Source organism: Serinus canaria, chromosome 1A (assembly GCF_022539315.1).
Source record: "Serinus canaria isolate serCan28SL12 chromosome 1A, serCan2020, whole genome shotgun sequence".
Lineage (NCBI taxonomy): Eukaryota > Metazoa > Chordata > Aves > Passeriformes > Fringillidae > Serinus > Serinus canaria.
In genome coordinates, this window is record NC_066314.1 from 64,328,482 (window position 1) to 64,347,288 (window position 18,807).

An 18,807-nucleotide genomic window follows, 5' to 3' on the forward strand; every position below is an offset into this window, starting at 1 on the left:
TGCCATTGTAGAGTAGGGTTTTAGCTAATTGCTAAGGACAGAATATTTCTGTAAATTGACTTCCTAACTAGGAGATGTTTAATATTAAAGTGGTGGGTTAGTTTGGTTAGATTTCATGTAATTAAACAGCTGCTCTGAGCAGTCAGTAAAGTCCTAAGGTGAAAGAATTCAATGAGGTAGTGGCAGAATTGTTGGTTTTAAATCTTGAATAGTGAGATATTGAGAGGTTCTAAGGATGTACTTCTTTAATATGCAGATGAGTAACTTTTAAAGACTCTAAATCAGGCACCTGGAGAAAGCCCCAGGCCTGTGAGGCACAAGGCAGGCCTGGATGGGGATGTCAGCATCTCAGTGAGATGCTGTCAGCTTAGGATCAGTCCAGATCACCACACACAGAGTAAGGACACAGCAGTACAGGAACTGCAGAGTTGTTCCATGGTCCAACCCACCCTGCAGCAGGGATGGATGCAGCAGCTCTCTGGTGCACAAGGCTTTGGCTTTTCCATCAGAGGACTGGACTGGGGGTGAGAGCTGCAGTCTGGATAACTGAGCTGAAGGGGAAGGAAAGCTGGAAAATGCACACTCTGAATGCAGTAGGATAAGAAAGAAACAACAGTTCACCCACCTTGTGGCACCTCAGCCTCTTCTTCATGCACCAAGGAAAACCTGGGAGGCTGTGCCACGCTTGGGCTGTGACCTGTGTGAGCACAGAGCCTGCTGCTCTCCACTGCTGGATGCTTCTGGCCACTGATGGAAACAAAGTGGGTGCACACTGCTACACATCTATGAAATTAGGCTGAATAACATATCTAAAAGCTTCACACATGCAAAGAAGTTTTGTACTTGCTTGCTTAAAAAAGATCATATTTGAATTTATTAAGGCAAAGCAGACAGAATTCTCAATCATATTCTTTTAAAAGTAGGGCTGTCATTGATTACATTGATTACACCCTGCATAGCCAGCCAGAGCTTTCTCAGGCTTTTGTTCCCTTATACAGTTTGTTACATTCCTCGAGTAAAAAGTTACCTGTAAAAAGTCATTGCTTGAAGTGCACTTATTAAAAATAAGAGTAAAAATCCAGTGTAAAGTGCCCCAAGTGAGTCACCCCCCACCATGGCTGAAGAGACAAGCTCATTCATAACTCAGAAGACCTGAAGGCAAGGAATGCAATCCCTTACATGGTTTTATTATTCTTCCTTTAAAAATAAGCTATTTCTGCATCAGGGGAGGACTGGGTAAAGCAAAATGTCATCAAAGCACTTCCACCTCTTGTTCCATGATAGAGGAACTCCAGGGCCAGGGCAGGGCCAGCTATGGAAGTGCTTTCTTAGGTCAAAAGGAAACTGTAGGACAAGGCTGCTGTGGGACATGGGGAACAGCCTGAGCTGGACAGGAAGGAGGGGCAGGCCTGTGAGGCCAGGAGAGTTTGCAGATGTGGAAACAAAGCCAGAGCTTGGGCAGTTGCAGAGTGTGGGACTTCTATTCCAGAAGAGGAGACATGAGTTCAATTTTGGTTTGAAATACGATCTTACCTGTCACTAGGGATTTCTGGAATACTTTTGCAAGACAATGTGTTAGCTCTGGGATGCTGCAGGAATCCAGAGGCACCAGAGCTCCCTCAAGACCTATGGATCACATCATGTCTGACTTGCAGCACTGAAGTTTATCCCATCACATGTGCAGGGACCAAGCTGTGACTGTCCCCCTGAGCTCTCCTTCCCATGGCAGAAGTTCCCTCCTGGTCTTCACGTCTCCAAAGTGTGTGCTTTAACCCTGGTTTAAACCCCACTTTGCCAATGTGCAGGGCCTCTCTGGAGTGAGATGGTGAGTAAGGCCTAACTATCCAAAAGCTCAGGGAAGCACAAAGACCCAGTCCAACAACCCTTCAAAAATGGTACTGTTCAGCTGAAATCCAGGCTTCTCCCTTTTTCTGAAAGATTTAGAAGTGCTGAGAGAGCACCCATGTCAGACTAGTCATAATTCTTGTCTGGTTCTTGTCTGGTTTCATTTACCCAGTAATGCCAGAAAGCTCGGATGTGCTATATTGGGAGGAAAAATTTAACATTTTATGAGAAGGAGTTATAAATGTACACCTGGAAAGAGATCCTGAATGCAGACAGATCTGTGACTCCTGCCTGAATGGGCTGGAAGCTCAATATGGAATTCAGTTCATGCCTGTATTGGCTCTGGCCCTACCTCTTCCTATTAGCATTAGCTTTGAAATAAAGCTCCGTTTGAATTACCTGAGCAGTATAACTTCACATGTAGGCCAAGTAATAAACTGGGCCAAAGAAGGACTGAAATCCAGGCACTGTTACTGCACTGTGTACAATCAGAGTCAGAGAGAATGTTCAGGAAAACATACCAGAGCAGCAGTGCCTTTGGCATGCTCCAGAAAGCTTTGTCAGCAAGTTTTGCTTGCATTATCAGCAAGTTTTCTTCTTTCCCTGTGGAATCATCTAAGACACAACCTCCAGAAATGCAACAGCTCTGTCTTTTTTGTAAGAAAATAACTCTCAGATCTTTAAAGCTTGAGTACCTCCCCGAATTCCTTCACAGCACCCCTGCACTCCCTGCACCAAGACGTTGTGGAAAGCTCCTGGCTCTCCCAGCTGAAGCTGGAGGAAAGCCCTATGCCATGGAATGCACAGCTGCTGCCTTCCTGATCAGTCGCTCAGTCATTGGTGACTTGGGTTTCATCAGATCACGTTCATGCAGGAGACACCTGTGAAAGGAGAGGTAGGAGGCTGAGGAGTGGGTGATAAACGTGGACTATTCTGCCAAACACGCTGTGCTGAGCCCACGTGGCACAGCACACCTCTGACTCCCCAGCAAAGCAGATGTCAGCAGTGGCACTGACTGGAGTTGCAGTTCACAGCTTAGCAGTCCATAACACACATGGTCAACAGGCTATAGTTGAAGACAGAACCATTTGAAAATCAACTACCCTTGAACATACACAGATCATCCATGCAGGCTGAGAGAGTGGACCTTTGGAACTGGAAGCTATTGTACTTTTTATCCTGGTAAAATGTTGCTACATTTAACACAAATGACTGCATATAATTTTAGCCTTAAATTTATTGGTTTGAATATATTCATTACTTCTTAGAGTATATTCACTACTCCTTACTTTTAGCAACAGTGCTACTTCCACAAATATTTATTAGGGGAAATACTCACCTTGCAAGGTTTTGTTTGGCCTTTGATTTAGAATTTAAAGCAGCATGAATCAATAACAGGCTGAAAACATCTCTCTGGAAAAAAAGTCAGCAGAATACAAACTAATAAGTAATTTATAATGTATGGCTGGTTACAATGTCTTGGTTACTAAACTATTAAATTCACAGGAAGGAAACAAATCAACATTAAAAATAAATAGCTAACCCTGCTAGTAAGTGTTTGCTAACAGGATTCCGTCACCAGCACAGTTCATCTTTTCACTGTCTGACACTGAAGTGCTGTTGATGAGGTAAGTGTTTCATGGTGGCTACTGAAAGGGGATTCAGTCACATCAAAAAGTCTTTTCTGTATCTCCTTTACCTGAGCATCACTGCCTCCCACTTGGACTAGTTCATAACGGATTGGGTACAGCAGGTCTACAGCTTTGTCACAATTCCCATTTTCAAACTCTACAAAAGCCTGGCACAGTGGCAGCCCCAAACGAGGAGCCAGGGAAAGCTGGTGGTCTTCATGAGGTGCTCTGTAGAATGAAAAAGTGGTTAGCTTCCATAAGCCAAAGCATAAATAGCCATATTTCAATGCCAGTCATCCCCTGCCTGCAGACAAGTTTTTTTTTTTTTTTTTTACTGTACAAAACCTGATGTTTCAGGTACTTGACTTAGGCCATATCTTTTGGTGTGGTTATGCTACTTTCACCTTCTGTTACTCATCCAGCAATCGGTTTTTATCCTCCTGAATATACCCACAAAAGGCACAAGCCCAACCCTTCCTAGCTCTGCAATAAATAGTTTGGGCTAGGACAGTAAGAAAACTGCAGTTTCTCTTCTGCTGACCCCACCAGAACATCCTACTGCTAGTCCTTTGCCTGGCCACATGTGGCCACCAGTCCTTGCACACAGCTCCCAGTCATGACCTTGCAAGCCAGCTCCTTCTCAAGTCAGCGTTACAAAACTTCCTGTTTCTTTCACTGGGCCAGCCTTCATTTTCCAGGAGGCAACACTGCCCTATGTGTTTATCATTCCTTAAACAATCTGTGGCATCCTAGAAAGATAAAAGTGCACAACAGATGTTCATTTGAAGCAGCTTGAGACAGCTAGTGATGAAAATGATGGAACAACTCATTTCCACGTTTTGTCCAGTATTTCCATGGAAAGGAGCCTGTGACACCAACCACCAGAGAGCGCCATGGGACACCCGACAAATTCCCAGCAACTTTCCATGGCTAAGGCCTGGGAAAAATACCGGTGCAATGCCAGATGTTTGTGCCCAGGTTGTAACACTGCCCCTGGGGTATCATTTATACATTACATATTTGTGATAGACGTAAATTAATCCAATCATTAATACAGTCCCTTCAGCTCAGAGCCTGCTTTCTCAAATAGTGAAACGAAGCTTTATAATATTTCAAACTACAGTTAAAAATTTACACATGTATTATTAAGGCTAAAAGTAGGTGAAAGGCAGCACTGGGTGAAAGAATAAATAGCATATGTGAACACATGTTCATTAAAGCCTCTGTGGTGGACAGTTTTCTATACTTTATATATCCTGACATATAAATAATAGAATAAATAACAAAAAATATTTGCTGTTTTCTGCTTTAATTATATGAGACATAGTTAGGCTTGCTTTGAAAGTTATTTGTTTTGTTAAGTATTCTTAAAAATTAAAGTGTTCCTCAAAACTACATATAGTCAGGAACAAATAGTGACAATTTCAGGTTCTCCTTCCTTTCTTCTTTCTCTTTAAAGGCAAAGGAAGCAACAGATGCGTAAACAGAGGGAAAAAAAGGATGTAGTGGGGGGAAGAAATTGAATTTGAAGCATCAAGATATCAACCCCTTAAAAAAAATCAAATCAATTCACAGTCATTTAATACCTAAGGGAACACAAAACCTCCATTTTTTGGATGTAGTCCCTAAATATTCAACTTTTTCAAATAACTTAATTTGAAACTGAAATATTCTAGATTTTTACTTTACTAGTAGTTGAAACCAAATTTCCTGCAGGAGGACTTAACAACACATCAAAGAGTAGCCATTAGAATATCACTACCAACTAATGTTCTGTTATCAACCTTTTAAACTAGAGCAGAAAGGATCCACCACAGACAGCTGACATATCTTGTAGAACGTTCTTATTGATTTACTTTACTCCTTGTCTGTAACACAGCGTAGTTTGAGCTCACTTAAAGGAAACAGCAACTGCTCAGGTGGTGTCCATGACCTCAAACACAAAAGATTTCTGCTCAACAACATGAGGAATCCCTCTAGACATTAACTCAATAAATAGACAATAATATGGATGTTGTCCTGCTTTTTAAACCAGATGTGTCTCAGTGACATGCCAAGGCAGGGAGGAGCATGTTGGAGCTTCAGCAAGCCAGAGACATCACTGCATCACTGCCCTGAAGTTCAGAGGGCTATTCACTGAACCCAGTGCAGGAATTCCATTGCTTACCTGGCAAGTTCCTGCAGAGTTGTTAAAAGCTCTTCAGTACTTTTGTGGTCTTTGGCTCCAAGGAAAGACATCAAGTAGTGCACATCATTGAACAGAAGAATGTGATCTTTGGTGTGCTTCTTGGTAACCCCAAGCAGATCATTCCACCTGTCTCCAAGCTTTACACCTAAGAATAAAAAATACTTCTCGCAATAACATTGCCACATGAGAAAGTACAGCTTTGCAATTACTGTCAGCCACTCAGCATAAAATGCATTCCTACTGAACTCAACATTTCCTGATGTAGCAAAATGCAGCAATAATGCTCAGCTGCAGCGTGCCTTGTCTGGGCCAAGAGTTTCTTGACTGCCAGGATTTTAAAGGCATTATTTTATCCTGCATTGTGTGAGCTTCTGGCTTTATTATGAGATTGTTCATAATGCTTTGGAGGTGCTGTTCACCATGAGCCATCTGTAGGAATCACAAGACAGAGTGAGAAGATGGATTTAATAAAAACCCCAATACATCATTAGTGTTTTAGCAGGACAGTGTGAAACAGTATCTGCCCATCATGTCCCCTACCATCAACCCCAGTGTATATACACTGACTTAAAGGGGGAAATGCCACTGAGTTAGGGGAGTACAAAAAGCCAGAGGGTGATAGGCCCATACTAACTATTTCAATCAGGATCAAAACAGAAAAAAAAAGGATGTGACTGGAAATTTACATACAGAAAGTGCTATGGGTTTTTACAGGCTTATGCACTTTTTTGCTCAGCCTCAGACCTTCAGGAACAATAGAAGTGAAGTTGTCAGAGAAGAAGTAAGTGACCTATGCTAGGTGCAGCTGACTAGCATGGAAAATAGAAGCTCTTGGGAAGAATAAGGCTTATGGACATTAGGAACTTCACACTGATGCTTTTCTCAAGTTTTTTTCTGAAACACTGATCAAGCTTGCTGTGTAATCATATTGAAATACTTCCCCCATATGAATGGCAGGGGACAGGAAAAAGTTATTAAAAAGAATGGCCAGAGGATATCCTACCTTCCAGTTGAAGCCTGTACAGCATCGAACTGTTATCAACTATATCCAGGATGCTTCCACTTGCCAGGCACACGGGAGCAATCTGTAATCACAAGTACTCAGAGGCTGGCCAAGTGATGCACTAGTGGAAACTTCCTCAGATTATCAAACTTATTTTCACAGTACTAAATTAATTATATCCTTCTATTAATTCAAAATTACTTGTTTTGTAATAGTCCTAATTGCATTTTTCTTGAATAAAGGAATTTGCAATGACAGAAACTTATATGGTTTACATGTGCTGTAAATATGGAGAATCACCACAGTATTTTATTTTTTTCCAAAATTCTGCCATAAATATTACTTCACTGGATCAATGTTAGTACATAGAAATCTGCCCAGCAGCTTTCTTAATGCTTGCAGTATTTTTACAACCCTTACAAAGATGTGCTATGTTATCTAAATTGATACTGCTTACTTACAAAGGCTGTTTTGAAATCCAGACAGTTGACTTTGTACCTAACATGCAAAACAAGTTCTTTGTAGAGGTGACTTGACTAATTTACATCCTTTGAAAGGTATGAATAAGAAACATGGACAGAATGGAAATCAGTACCACTGTAGCTCTTTCAAGCACTCAAATTATGTAATACTCAATCCTTGGGGCATTTTCCCCAGAACTGCTGAGAAGTTGTTCCCTTGAAAGACTGTGATAATGAATGTAAACAATATTTATACACAGATCATGCACTGTGATAGGTTTCAATGTCACACAGAAGGAAGAAAGCACACATCATCATCACATCATGATCTTGCATGATCTCAGTAAAGAAAAAAAGGCCCCTACTCACATGCTTGTCATAAATTGTCAAAGCAGCTTCATATTCCCCCTGGAAAAGCAAAGAAGGACTGTGTGGTAAAGTGCAGACACAGCAACTAGAGATAAACACATTAGCAGATACCATAACAGCTCTTCAGGACTACCTGATCAAAACAAACCAAGTCAAAGAAACCTTGAGGTATTCAAAGCAGAAAAACCTGGATTTAATAGGCAAAATGACCAGTATGTTGAGGTTCCATCAAAGAATAAGTATCAATACTGGCACAAGTTAAGCAGGAAGGAGACACATGGAGGTATTGCCTCTCATTCTAATGTTCCTTTCATGGATGTTTGCAAAAATCAGTGCATCCCATGGTGTATTCAAAGAGATGGGAAAAAAACCAGTTTTAAGTAGCCTTGAAAATACTTATGTAGATAGGAAGTGACAAAATAAATAAACTATTGGACTCCTGTTGAGAATTGTGTTCCTTCTGTTCCTTCTGTTCCTTGGACAGACTCTGCTGTCTGGCCAAAGGATGCTGCCTTCTCAAGGATGCCACATTTATCTCCCTATTAAGCTGAACCCCACGAGTGCTAAGCATTAAATCCAAGGAAATTTCTGACAGGCTGGGTAAAATTTCAACCATTTTTAAAGGCTTTCAATAGTAAGAATTAGTAACAATAATTAACAGCATTGGCAACCCAATTTAGAGTTTATGGCCTCTTTTTCTATAGCAAGCAAATTTTTGGGGCAGAAAATGAGTACTGAATTTGCTAAGAATTTTGTTAATTTTTGTCTCAAAATTAGAGATCTATGTTCATCTTGCTATCAAATAACTGTGCTAAATGTAATTAGTGAGACTATTGGATCTTCAAACATGCAATAATCTCACAACACCATTTCAACATTCTTAGAAAGATCCTGAAAGTGCTGACAATGCAATTAAAATTCTCAAAATAACTGTAATAAAGGACTATGCCACTTTTAAAATATAGAATTGTGCTATTTTATAAAAATATCCCTTCAAATAGCTGACACCCCCCCCTCCCTCCACGTAAATGTTAGTTCTGCCTTTTAAAGAGCTTTAGATAACCTATGTGGACCATAAAGCACATGTATGGAAATATCTCATACCTTTTCAATGTAGTATAAAGCCCAGTGCCAGTAATTATGGCAAGCAAGCATATCACTGCTCTGGAGAGAAAAAAAAAATTACAAAATAACTCCCCTTTTCAAGTTATCTAGTCAGATTTCTGTTTCTTCCTACAGCAAAACTGAGTATTTCAGGAGACACAAAAGGGTCAACAAATTTAAATCAGCTGCCAGGATACCTTCTCATTTGGTACACTTGTCTTTGCAGCTATTCAGGACAACACCTCAAACCCAAGGTTCCCCCACATCATATAAGAGTTGCACTTGGATGCCTCAGAATTCACCTTTCTTCAGCTCCCTTTTTAAGAAAGAAATTTAACACACATCTATAAGAAGAATAAGTTTTGTCTCATCTAAAATTTAGGCATCTTGTCTGAAGTAACCTGGCCAGATAGTGGAGAGAGGAGGACAGGGAGGCCTTATGAGTGCCATTCATCCCAGCCATCTAGAATCTACCACAGACAAAGAGGAATCATTTTTAAACAAGTTATACTACAGGCTACAGGAGCTGCAAGAGATGCCAAGCACACTGGCAGCTCATCAGGTGAGATGAATTTTTGCTGAACTGCACCAATTTCACACTGTCCTTTCCAGCTGGCACCAGAACTTCAAATCCCCTTCCCTAGCCTGCAGTTCAAGGCAATTGCAGTTCATTTTTGTGAATGCATTAAATTAAAATACCAGAAAGGTTCACCCCTCTCCTCCCACTCTCTCCTGGTTCTGTAGTTAAACTTAATGGTCTCACAAGCGGAAAAATCATCTTTATTGTCACACTGACAACTGTAACAACCACTTTCAGGAAGCACAAAGGTAAAGGTTTCCAGTAAATGTCAGGGCTTCTAAGATAAACATTCTGGTAATCTTTTCTTGTTTAATATTAAATCACAAACCAAATCCAAGCAACAGAAGCAGTTATGTGCTTGGCATAAACACTGATAATATCAAAATGAATATCATACTGCCATTCCAAATGTCATACCAACAAGTTCATGGAATTGCCTGACTAAATAAAGCAAAACCTTTTCCCTGCTGCTAAATTTGAGCTCTGAAAAACATTAAACTGCTAGAGAGAAGTGGGCTTCCACTTGATTTTATTTGGATAAAGAGTATGAATCACAGAGACATGCAACTATTTTAAGAACCAAGAGTTTAAAAAAATGGATCCAAAAGTCACTGACTGGGGTTTTTAAGGTATCACCCAAACTGTCAATCACTGTTTCATTAAAACTAATGTATTAAAAGACAAAGTGCTTCTGGGAAGTGACAGGTGTGAACTTCAAGCAAGAGTTTTCTGTCTGCACTTCCAAGCCCAGTATCTGAATGCTTAACTTAAAAAATAAAACAAGGACAAACCCAGCCTTTCTAGTCTCACTATCCAGTCCTGCTCTTGGTGTGAGGTGGGACAGTCAGCTCAGAGACTCTAAAATCGACACTTGTGAGTTCTAGCAAAGGCAAACCTCACAGCTCTCAGCTCTGAATATAACAGACTTAATCTCTGGGTAAATGCTATCAAACACAAAATAAAACTTAATTTACAGCAAAGGACCACATAACAGACTAATTAACCTGTTCAACACTCTGAAAGATGGTATCAAACATGTTGGATATATTAGGTAACTGATACACTAGAAAGTAATTAGTACAGTAGAAAAGATGTAAGAGCATAATTTCTCTTTTCTTTGTTCTTAAAATCCCCTCCCCATCCAGAAGCAAACAAGTATTTTAGTGTTTTGAAACAGTTGATTTGACTGTGTCATCTTCCACCTCATCTTAGGTCCCATGAGGAGATTTAGCCAGGTCCTTCAAATGATTGTCTGTGCTTACCTCAGCCTAAGTAAAAAGCTTGTGAAAGAATCAGTGGTCACTTTACTTGTATAACCACGCAACAGATCACAAATAGGGAGGACAGCCATGTCCCACATAACATGCCACTTCTTCCTGCCTCTTGCTTAAAAGCTTCATGGAGAGTAGCAGCACCTCAAAGGAGGATTTCCTCTAATATGCAAACTCTGCATTGATTGGAACAGGTCTGCAGATAGGAAGGAACTGCAGGCAGAGAACTCAAGATCTTGGCTGAAGGAATTAAAGAAAAGCTAAAAATAGCTTCCTCAGAGATGCCACAAAAACCTTTACCTTCCAGTTCTTTTCCGTTTCCTTCATGAATTTTAAGCCTTTCTCCACCTCTGCTTTCATTTCATTTACATGAGCTATAGTATGGACAGACCATGCATCTGTCTGATTTATAGCCAAAGCCTGTGAGTGAAAAACAGGAGAACACAATGAGACTTCCAAACTTGCAAATGCAGACATTTATCACTGCTTATCTAGAAACAAGAAACTACTTTTTACTTGCTGCATGTTAAGTACATCCTTGTACCACTCCAACTAACCACAGCCCAGAAGTCTGATTTGGGCAGAAAAGGAAGAGAATGTTTCTTGGCTGACTTCACTTCCCAGCTTCTGCTGCAGGGAGATGAACACCTGCAAAACACTTTAAAACACTTTAAAATCACTTGATGATGACTGTGAAATGACATCTATTTCACAGATATGCATCAATGGAAGAACTACAGGTACAGGCACAATATATTCCATGATATAGTGCCTTGCAGATAATTATTTATTTTCCAAAAAATGGCCAGCTCTGAGTATTCAGCCAATTCCTCTTCCTTGGCCCAAGAACTTCCACTAGGTTTTTGGCATGTTCAAAGTTAGTCATAAACCTAGTAAAGATTAAGTTTTAGGGTTTAATCTCTGTTGTCACTTTCAGCAATTTGATGTAACAGAAGTTTTGCCAAGAACACCCATTAGAGATTAATTGTGTCTGAGACTCCTGGAGGACAGAGATAATCCTAAGGACTGGAGAAAGTCAAGTATAATTACTATCTTCATAGAAAGGAAACAGGCTGGCTAACACTGATTCCCAGGAACATTGTTACAGTTAATTGTTCAATAATCCAGGAACAAGCATCTAGGAAAAAAAAAGGAGCAGGAAGCCAAACAGGACTGATTGTTAAGAGCAGACAATCCAACATTCTTTAATAGGAGTAAACAGCCAATTATAGATGTGGGAAGCAGCAGATGGGCTGATACATGGATTTTATAGGGGTGTTCTGACCCCATCTGACAGGGCATGCTCATAAGCAAGCAAGGGGAACACAGCCCAGTGAAACTGCCTTGGTGGGAACAGAGATGTGAGAAGAGTCATCAACAAGTCTCTCAAAGATCTGTGAGCATTTTCATGCTGAGCTGTATCCCTTTGCTGCTTTGACTAACAACTGGCAGGAACCAACACCCTGTCTGAGAATTCTCAAGCCTTTCAGCACCAAGAGCAGGCAGTTTACCTCATGAGCAACCTTCTCAGCACGGTCAAAAAGGTTTGTTTCCACAAGTCCAAAAGAGTAGTAGCCCTTCACATAGCTAACAGAAGGAGGAAAAAGAACACATCATCCATTTATAACAAGGTTTAGTCCAGGACTGAAAAAACATACTAGAAAGAACCTTTAATTCAAAAAAGTCCTTGCAGAGCAATTTACAACAAGGTTCAAGCTCACAGGATACAGAACTACCAAGCTAATTCTCAGAGGAAATGAGTGACCCTGAGACACCAGTACAGCAAACAGTGACAAGATGCACATCAGAATGGACATTTCCATCTCTGGATGAGATGGAATCACCAACTACACAGAACCAGCTGCTGATCCCCAAAACAGTTGTAAGATGCAGAATTAAAAGGCTTGAAGTGAGACACTGCTGCCACCAAAGCTATCTGAGCATCTCAAAGGCAATCTTATACATTTCCCCCAGTGCCCCCAAAACCACAGGAGGGTACTTTTACATGAAGTGGCCCTTTAAAACTGGTTGTAAATCATCCCCATCAAGCCATAAAAATAAAAAAAAAAAACAGGGATGTTATGTGTCCCTGATTTATTTAATGGATCAAGATGAATAGTATTTTTTGGAAGAAATGAAGAAATTTTGCCACTGCCCTGGGTAAGGACATGATTTTATCCTATGTGTTACACACCATGTGCTATATTTGATAGTAGTGAGACACAGCTCACTTAGCTGTGGAAAAATCCCTCGCCAACAGTGTCAAGAGGGATGCTGGATACACATTCTATCCATGGTCAAGTTTGATTAACATTAACTTCTAGACTCTTGATTTTTGTATACATGTCTTGTTTCCAAATTATCCTTAACTTTTAAGTCTGAATTAAAAACCACAAAGTCAGTGCACACCAGGGAAAGAGCAATTTCCAAATGAAGCATGACTCACCTGCTCAGTGGAACATCACGTGTCCAGAAAGGATAAACACGGGCAACAGAATCTCGCATCTGACGTTGGTATCCCAGGTAGAAATAAGTGTCATGGGAAAATTTGAGGGCTAGCAGGTCAGTGGGGTGGTTCTGCAGAATCTGCTCCCATAGATCACAAGCTTTTGGAAGTTGGCTGGAAATGAAAAAATTATTTCCATCACCGGAAGAAGGCACACACTGCCTTCTTTCTGCTAGTTCTGCCCCTACTGTTAGTCCTGAACTCAAACCATGGTGAAAAATAGAAAATTCAGCACCAAATGACTTATTGTGTTCCTTGAAGGAATTATTTATTCTTTTCTAAGATAATAATGGGATTATGTTCATTTGGCACCTTCTGAGAAATCTTATGAAAGAAATCATGTCGGGTTACACCAAATCACTGTAACACACAAGGAAAATGAAACAAGCTTAAACCATAAATCTAAAAATTTTTCCTCCAGGGCTGAATAGTTCCTAGAGAGACCCACCATAATTAATGGAACTTTGTATGTGCAAAGACACCTTCCCTCCCCTTTTGTGAGAATCAAACCCAGTGGCAGGGCTTCAGTAGCTTACTCATTTCCTTTGCTGAGATGTGGGGCAAATCCATCCTTGCCCAATTGTTTGGCAAACAAATAATGAAAGTGAATAATTAGCCCATATGTTCTGCAGTTCATACAGATTTATCATATGGAATGAAGCAGCGTGCCTCTACAGCACACAGTGTGACACTCTTATCTCCCTGTTTTACAGGGGAAATAGGTTTTGACATAGGGAGACGAGAGAGAGAAGTCTGTAATTTTCTGTCTGTGCATCTGAGTCTAGACCCTACTGTGGCCAAATACTTCATTTCCTATTTCTAAACCACACTGATGGATTTGCTGCACATTTTAAACTTTGAGTGCTTAATGCTAGGAAGTGGTGGCAATAGAGCACTTTACTTGCTACAGTGCTGCTCACCTGCTAGACTAGGGTAGAGAGAGAAATTCAGGGACAATCTGTGACATCTCACCCTGATCCTTTGCTAGATGTCAGCTACCATGACACACAACTACTGCCAACCTTCACTCCTGCCTGCGGTAGACAAAGGAACTTTTCCCAGTCCCTTGAGCAGGGTGACAGAGGACTCACCCCCTGGCAAACACGTCCAACGCTGATACATGAAGCCTCTCCCGCTCTGTCAGTGGCTGTGACTTGGAAAGTGCCACCATGGCCCTCACGGCACTGTCCAGCTCCTTGTCGAGCCTCACGGTCCTTCCGGTGCCAATCAGCTCTAAGCCATTGGCAATGACATGTCCCATTGCTGCAGGAAACAGCACAGCACCAGCTGAGCTCACAGCAGAGCCTTCAACTCCACAAAACACCAGAGGAGCTGAGCATTTTCACTAACACTGACTTGTGGACACAGAGGTCCAGGAAGTCTCCCAAGCCTAATGTTCTCAGAAGGTTTTCATGACAGCCACTCAAATATTATGTGAAATGAAAAGAAAAAAACACCACATAAAAGCATTCTGCCTGCTCTACATTTTGAGGAAGTTTTACAGAATTCTACAAATTATCATCTTGCCCTTGCATAAACCAAGTCAATTAAATGCCAAGATAGAAGGCATTAACTCAGCACTTTCCATGCTCAGAATCAAAGGTTATACTCACTAAAGTTTGGATCTGCTGCTTTTAACTTGGAGAGACATCCATCAATTCCTCCAAGGCTCTCATTATTGGTCCAAGTTGCATACTGTAAGAGAGACAGAGCAAGAGAGGGTCGAGAAATCCTCTATGATAAGGAGGATTTTTTCTTTCTGTTCTCACAGACACTTAAAATTCAAAAACAAGGCAAATGACTAAAAGACAAATGTTGCATTCGGGAAGGTTTAGTTTAGTAGAAAAACAAAAAATCTGGGGTTTAATATAATTCAGTCACCAGCAGAACCAATTACCCTGGGTTTCTACAGGGTTTTTGGCTGATTTGTTGGTATCAAGAGAATGAGCACACTGGCTGAGGTTTTCATCACAGCTGCAGCATCTGGTACGGCCCTCTGCTAAAAGGGTTTCCTGCAGCCAGCTAAAAGCTGAACTCCTGTGGTGACCTGATTTTGAGGCTCTCCCAGCTGATAAGAAATTTAAATATCAGCTACAGTAAAGAGTGTTCCATGCACAAGTCCCTTCAAATCCAATTTTCTTGTGCTTTACGGTCATACCTGTGTCAGGACAGCATCAAAGAGCTTACAGGCTTCATTGCTGGTCGTGGACAGGACAAGTCCAGCATCCTGCCAGGCCTGCAAAGCAAACAAACAAAAACATGCTCCTTTACACCCTCATCTTCCTGACACTGAGAGATGTACAAATTGATGCTGTTCTGGTATTTTCATCAGCTGTGCACTTTTAAAAAGAAAAGTTGGAAGTACAGTGTGAGGCAGAAACAAACCTTTTGTTCAGTTACATTAAGACTCAATTAGTTGGAGGTAGTAGTGAGTCTAAAGAAGCCAACAATTACCAAGTGTACCAGAAGATCTTGATGGGTTGCCCAGCTCATAATGACAGCACCATTCTGAACTCATTAGAGCTGCAGGTGAGTTCCTCTGCTACAGGCACACCTCGTGTGAAGTATAGACATCGTACAATAAAACCCTGTTCTCCTATAATCTATAAATCTGTAATCTTCTTCAAACAATAATGTTCTTCTGAACCAACCTGCTGTCTCTGGAGTTAACCAACTGAAAATTTGGATCACATTTATACACAAGCCTAACAACAGTAAGAACACGGGAAATGGATAAAGCTAAAAAGCAAAACAGAACTGGGCTGCCACAGTTTCCAGCAACATAACATGACTGAGGCACAACATCTCCTGACTGACTGCTGGCAAATGAGCAGAGTTCATTTGAGAAGCTGCCCCAGTCACTTCAGCACTACTTTAATGCAGTTCACAGAATAGGGAGGATAGACTACTGGGGCAAGCTAATTCAGACTTCTCCTAAAGGGGGCTTAGTCCTTCCTGATGCTGCAAGAATTCAGCTCTTCTCATTTTACACTTTAGAGCATTTCCTAGCTATAATAATCTGTCAAATTTTTTAAGTAACCAGGCAAAGACAACTTTGTTAATATATCCTAAAGCTTTCCCACTGTGATTGGATTAAAGGCTCACATTCCAACAGCTAAAGCAATTGAGTCTTTAAATTACATGCCTGAAAGACTAGACCTGAATCTAAAATTACATATTTTCTTTACAATTCATATTATATCCACGATACTGAAATTGGCTGGAATAAACTTCCTAACACAATTTGATGCACTAGGAAGCAGGCATTTGTTATCTGCACAGGACACACTCTCCTTGTTCCGTGGGTGTGGTGACTTTGCAACAAGGTCTTTCTTTATCCATCATAATCATACATATTTATTAATACATGCTTCTTATCTAATACACTGAACTAATTCCTAGAATGAATTTGCATGCATCTTCCTCCTATTGGAAGTTGTTTTATGGTCCTGGAGAGTCATAAAAAGGGGTCTCTGGTGGTCGTATTCACTGATATTAAATGCAGTCTTTCCTTGAACTCTTTCTTTGGGCATGAGCTGTTGTTTCTGTGCTACATAACTTGCCAAAAAAACACTGCAGTCCTCCTTATCTGTTTCTCCACTGGTTCCAGCCATGTTTATATGTTTATAATCCTGTGTGCATACCTTTAAACCTTTATATTTTATATACACACATTTATATATATACCTTTAGAGGTTTATATATACCTATATAAACTTTTATCTTATAGATAGATAGATGGATAGATAGATAGATAGATAGATAGATAGATAGATAGATAGATAGATAGATAGATATACCCCTTTATCTTTTTTTGCTAGTTAGTCTTTAAGCTCTATTCAGCAACCTTAGCGGAGCTGAAAATTTTTATTCTCTATTTCATTTATCATCCAGAAAAAGAATAAAGAGAAAAGCCAAGCAGGTAGCAAGATCAGGCTTGCTACTTACTGGCTATCTTCCATGGTGCCCTGCAAAGTAGGCCAGGAGCCACCCTCAGCATCAATCATCAAAAACAAGCTTCCTTGGGAGCAGGTCTCCGCATCACTGCCTGTTTTACTGTTTTACACAACAGCTAGAGGTGTTTGCCAAGCAGAAAATTATGTCCCATTCTGAGGGGACTTGATGCTGATTCACAAGAATGGAAAAGTCTGTTTGTGAGCACCAGAACAAACCAGCAGAACAATGGTTAGTGGAAAATGTGCCTGTATCTATCTCTAAGGACACTGCTGATCTAGCTGAGGTATGTGCTATTTCCAGCCAATTGGAAAGCCTCTGTCCTGCTATGGCTACAGCCCACCTGACTCACTCCTCACTGGAAAACTCCCACTCTGGCAACAGGAAAATGGCAGCAAGACTGTGTCACACCAGGGATGCTACTACTCTGGCACTACTCTGTGCCACTACCAGCACATCAGGACAATGGGCTACAGGGAAGAGCCACCCCACAGCAGCTTCTGGCTCCTATGAGATGTAAAAGATGTGCACCAAACCTAATCTGTCATTGCCAACTGAGAGCTAAAGAACTACTGGGACCACAGAAATGCAGCATCCCTTGTCCTCTAGGACATACATAATAGGTCCTGCCCAGACTACGCCCCGGACACTCAGGTCCTGGGGCTTCTCTCTAGTGAGGTATCAGACTGTGACTAAAGAAATCCAGGAGGGAGTGCGAGTGGGCAGAAATTAGCCTCAAGAGTCTAAGGCTCATCAGTTCCCCTTCCCACAGAGGCTGCCTTTGGGTTCTCTTATACTGATCTCCCACAACCCTCTCCCTAACTCCAGGAGAGAGTCTTTCCTCTTGTATGGCCTTTGCTCTTCTCACTGCTTCTTGGCGAGACCAAAGCCTTGCCCTTTCCCCTGCATTAAGATTAGAGCTCAGTCATGAGATCTGGTGACTTTATTTGTATTTTCTCCTCCACTAGAATCTTAGCTGGCTCTGAGAATTGTGCTCTCTGCGGGCTGCAGTTAGCACCTCTTGAATTCCTTGTGTGACAGATCCTCAAAGCTCCGTCAATCATGCACCTGTCTCACACAATCTTCAAGACTTTGTTTTAACCTGCCACTGCCCTAATTAACCAAAACACAACCATAAAAGGAGTTTATCAGAAAGAGAGCATTCAAATTACTTAATCAGTAAGCAGCTCCCACAGGTTGCACCCTTTGACCCGAGGCTGATTTAGAGTTAATCGAAGGCCTGACCCACTTCTGAGGCCCACGGAGATGGCAGGTGGGTGCCGTGGGACCCCTGCGCTGGGAACAAGACCCAGAGATCCTCAGACACGGGTCTGCTTCCCCAGTAGAAGAGATGGGAGCAGCGACCCTTCCCCTTTTCCAGATCCCAACAACAGCTCCCCTCCTCCGAAACCCACCCGAGTATATGAGGCTGAGCTCCAGCCACAGCGAGCCCGGCTCAGCTCCCGCCCGCCACAGCCCAAAGCCCGTCGGCAGCCCCCAGGACCCCACGGAGGCCGCCCGCCGCCCCTGGGCGCAGGGCACAGGCAGGACCGAGCCGCGCTGGCTCAGCGCCTCAGCGGTGCCGTCTTCCCGCAGCCCCTCGGCCTGCCCTCGCCTTGCAGCCTCTCATCCTGACGTTCCCCCGCAGCCCCCCAGCCCCGTCAGCCCGTCACGCCGCCAGCCGCTCGCAGCAGCTCAACCCTGCCCTCACCTTGCAGTCCCTCAGTGCAGCCATGGTCCCGCCGCAATCTCGCTGCTCCGCGGCTCCAATGCGAGCGGGGGCGGGGCCGCCACCGGCGCGAGCGGCAGGCTGTGCGTGCCGGGTACGCGCGGAGCCCCCGCGCCGTCGCTGAGGGACGCCGGCAGCAGCTCCGTGGCGATTATTGGCCCCCAAA

General features: G+C 42.1%; 1 protein-coding gene across 1 annotated transcript; it reads right to left on the bottom strand.

Moving 5' to 3' along the window:
• Window positions 1–847: 847 nt before the first annotated feature.
• On the bottom strand, window positions 848–18,773 carry TTC38 (tetratricopeptide repeat domain 38). Its single transcript, XM_030238604.2, has 14 exons — window positions 18,624–18,773; window positions 15,117–15,194; window positions 14,572–14,653; window positions 14,050–14,221; window positions 12,899–13,072; window positions 11,964–12,039; window positions 10,753–10,872; window positions 8,602–8,661; window positions 7,498–7,536; window positions 6,668–6,749; window positions 5,644–5,809; window positions 3,545–3,704; window positions 3,185–3,258; window positions 848–2,726 (listed from the first exon to the last, which is right to left on the bottom strand). The coding sequence occupies exons 1-14, from the start codon at window positions 18,645–18,647 to the stop codon at window positions 2,633–2,635; spliced, it is 1,401 nt and encodes a 466-aa protein (XP_030094464.1). The 5' UTR covers window positions 18,648–18,773; the 3' UTR covers window positions 848–2,632.
• Between the last annotated feature and the right edge of the window lie 34 nt (window positions 18,774–18,807).

Bases quoted from the DNA above. Each gene is read 5' to 3' on its own strand.
- TTC38 (XM_030238604.2), bottom strand. From the start codon at position 18,647: ATGGCTGCACTGAGGGACTGCAAG. The intron at 5,810-6,667 runs GTAGGATATCCT...TTTTATTCTTAG, and splicing joins GTACAGGCTTCAACTGGAAG to GTGTAAAGCTTGGAGACAGG. The intron at 3,705-5,643 runs GTAAGCAATGGA...TTCATTCTACAG, and splicing joins ACTCTGCAGGAACTTGCCAG to AGCACCTCATGAAGACCACC.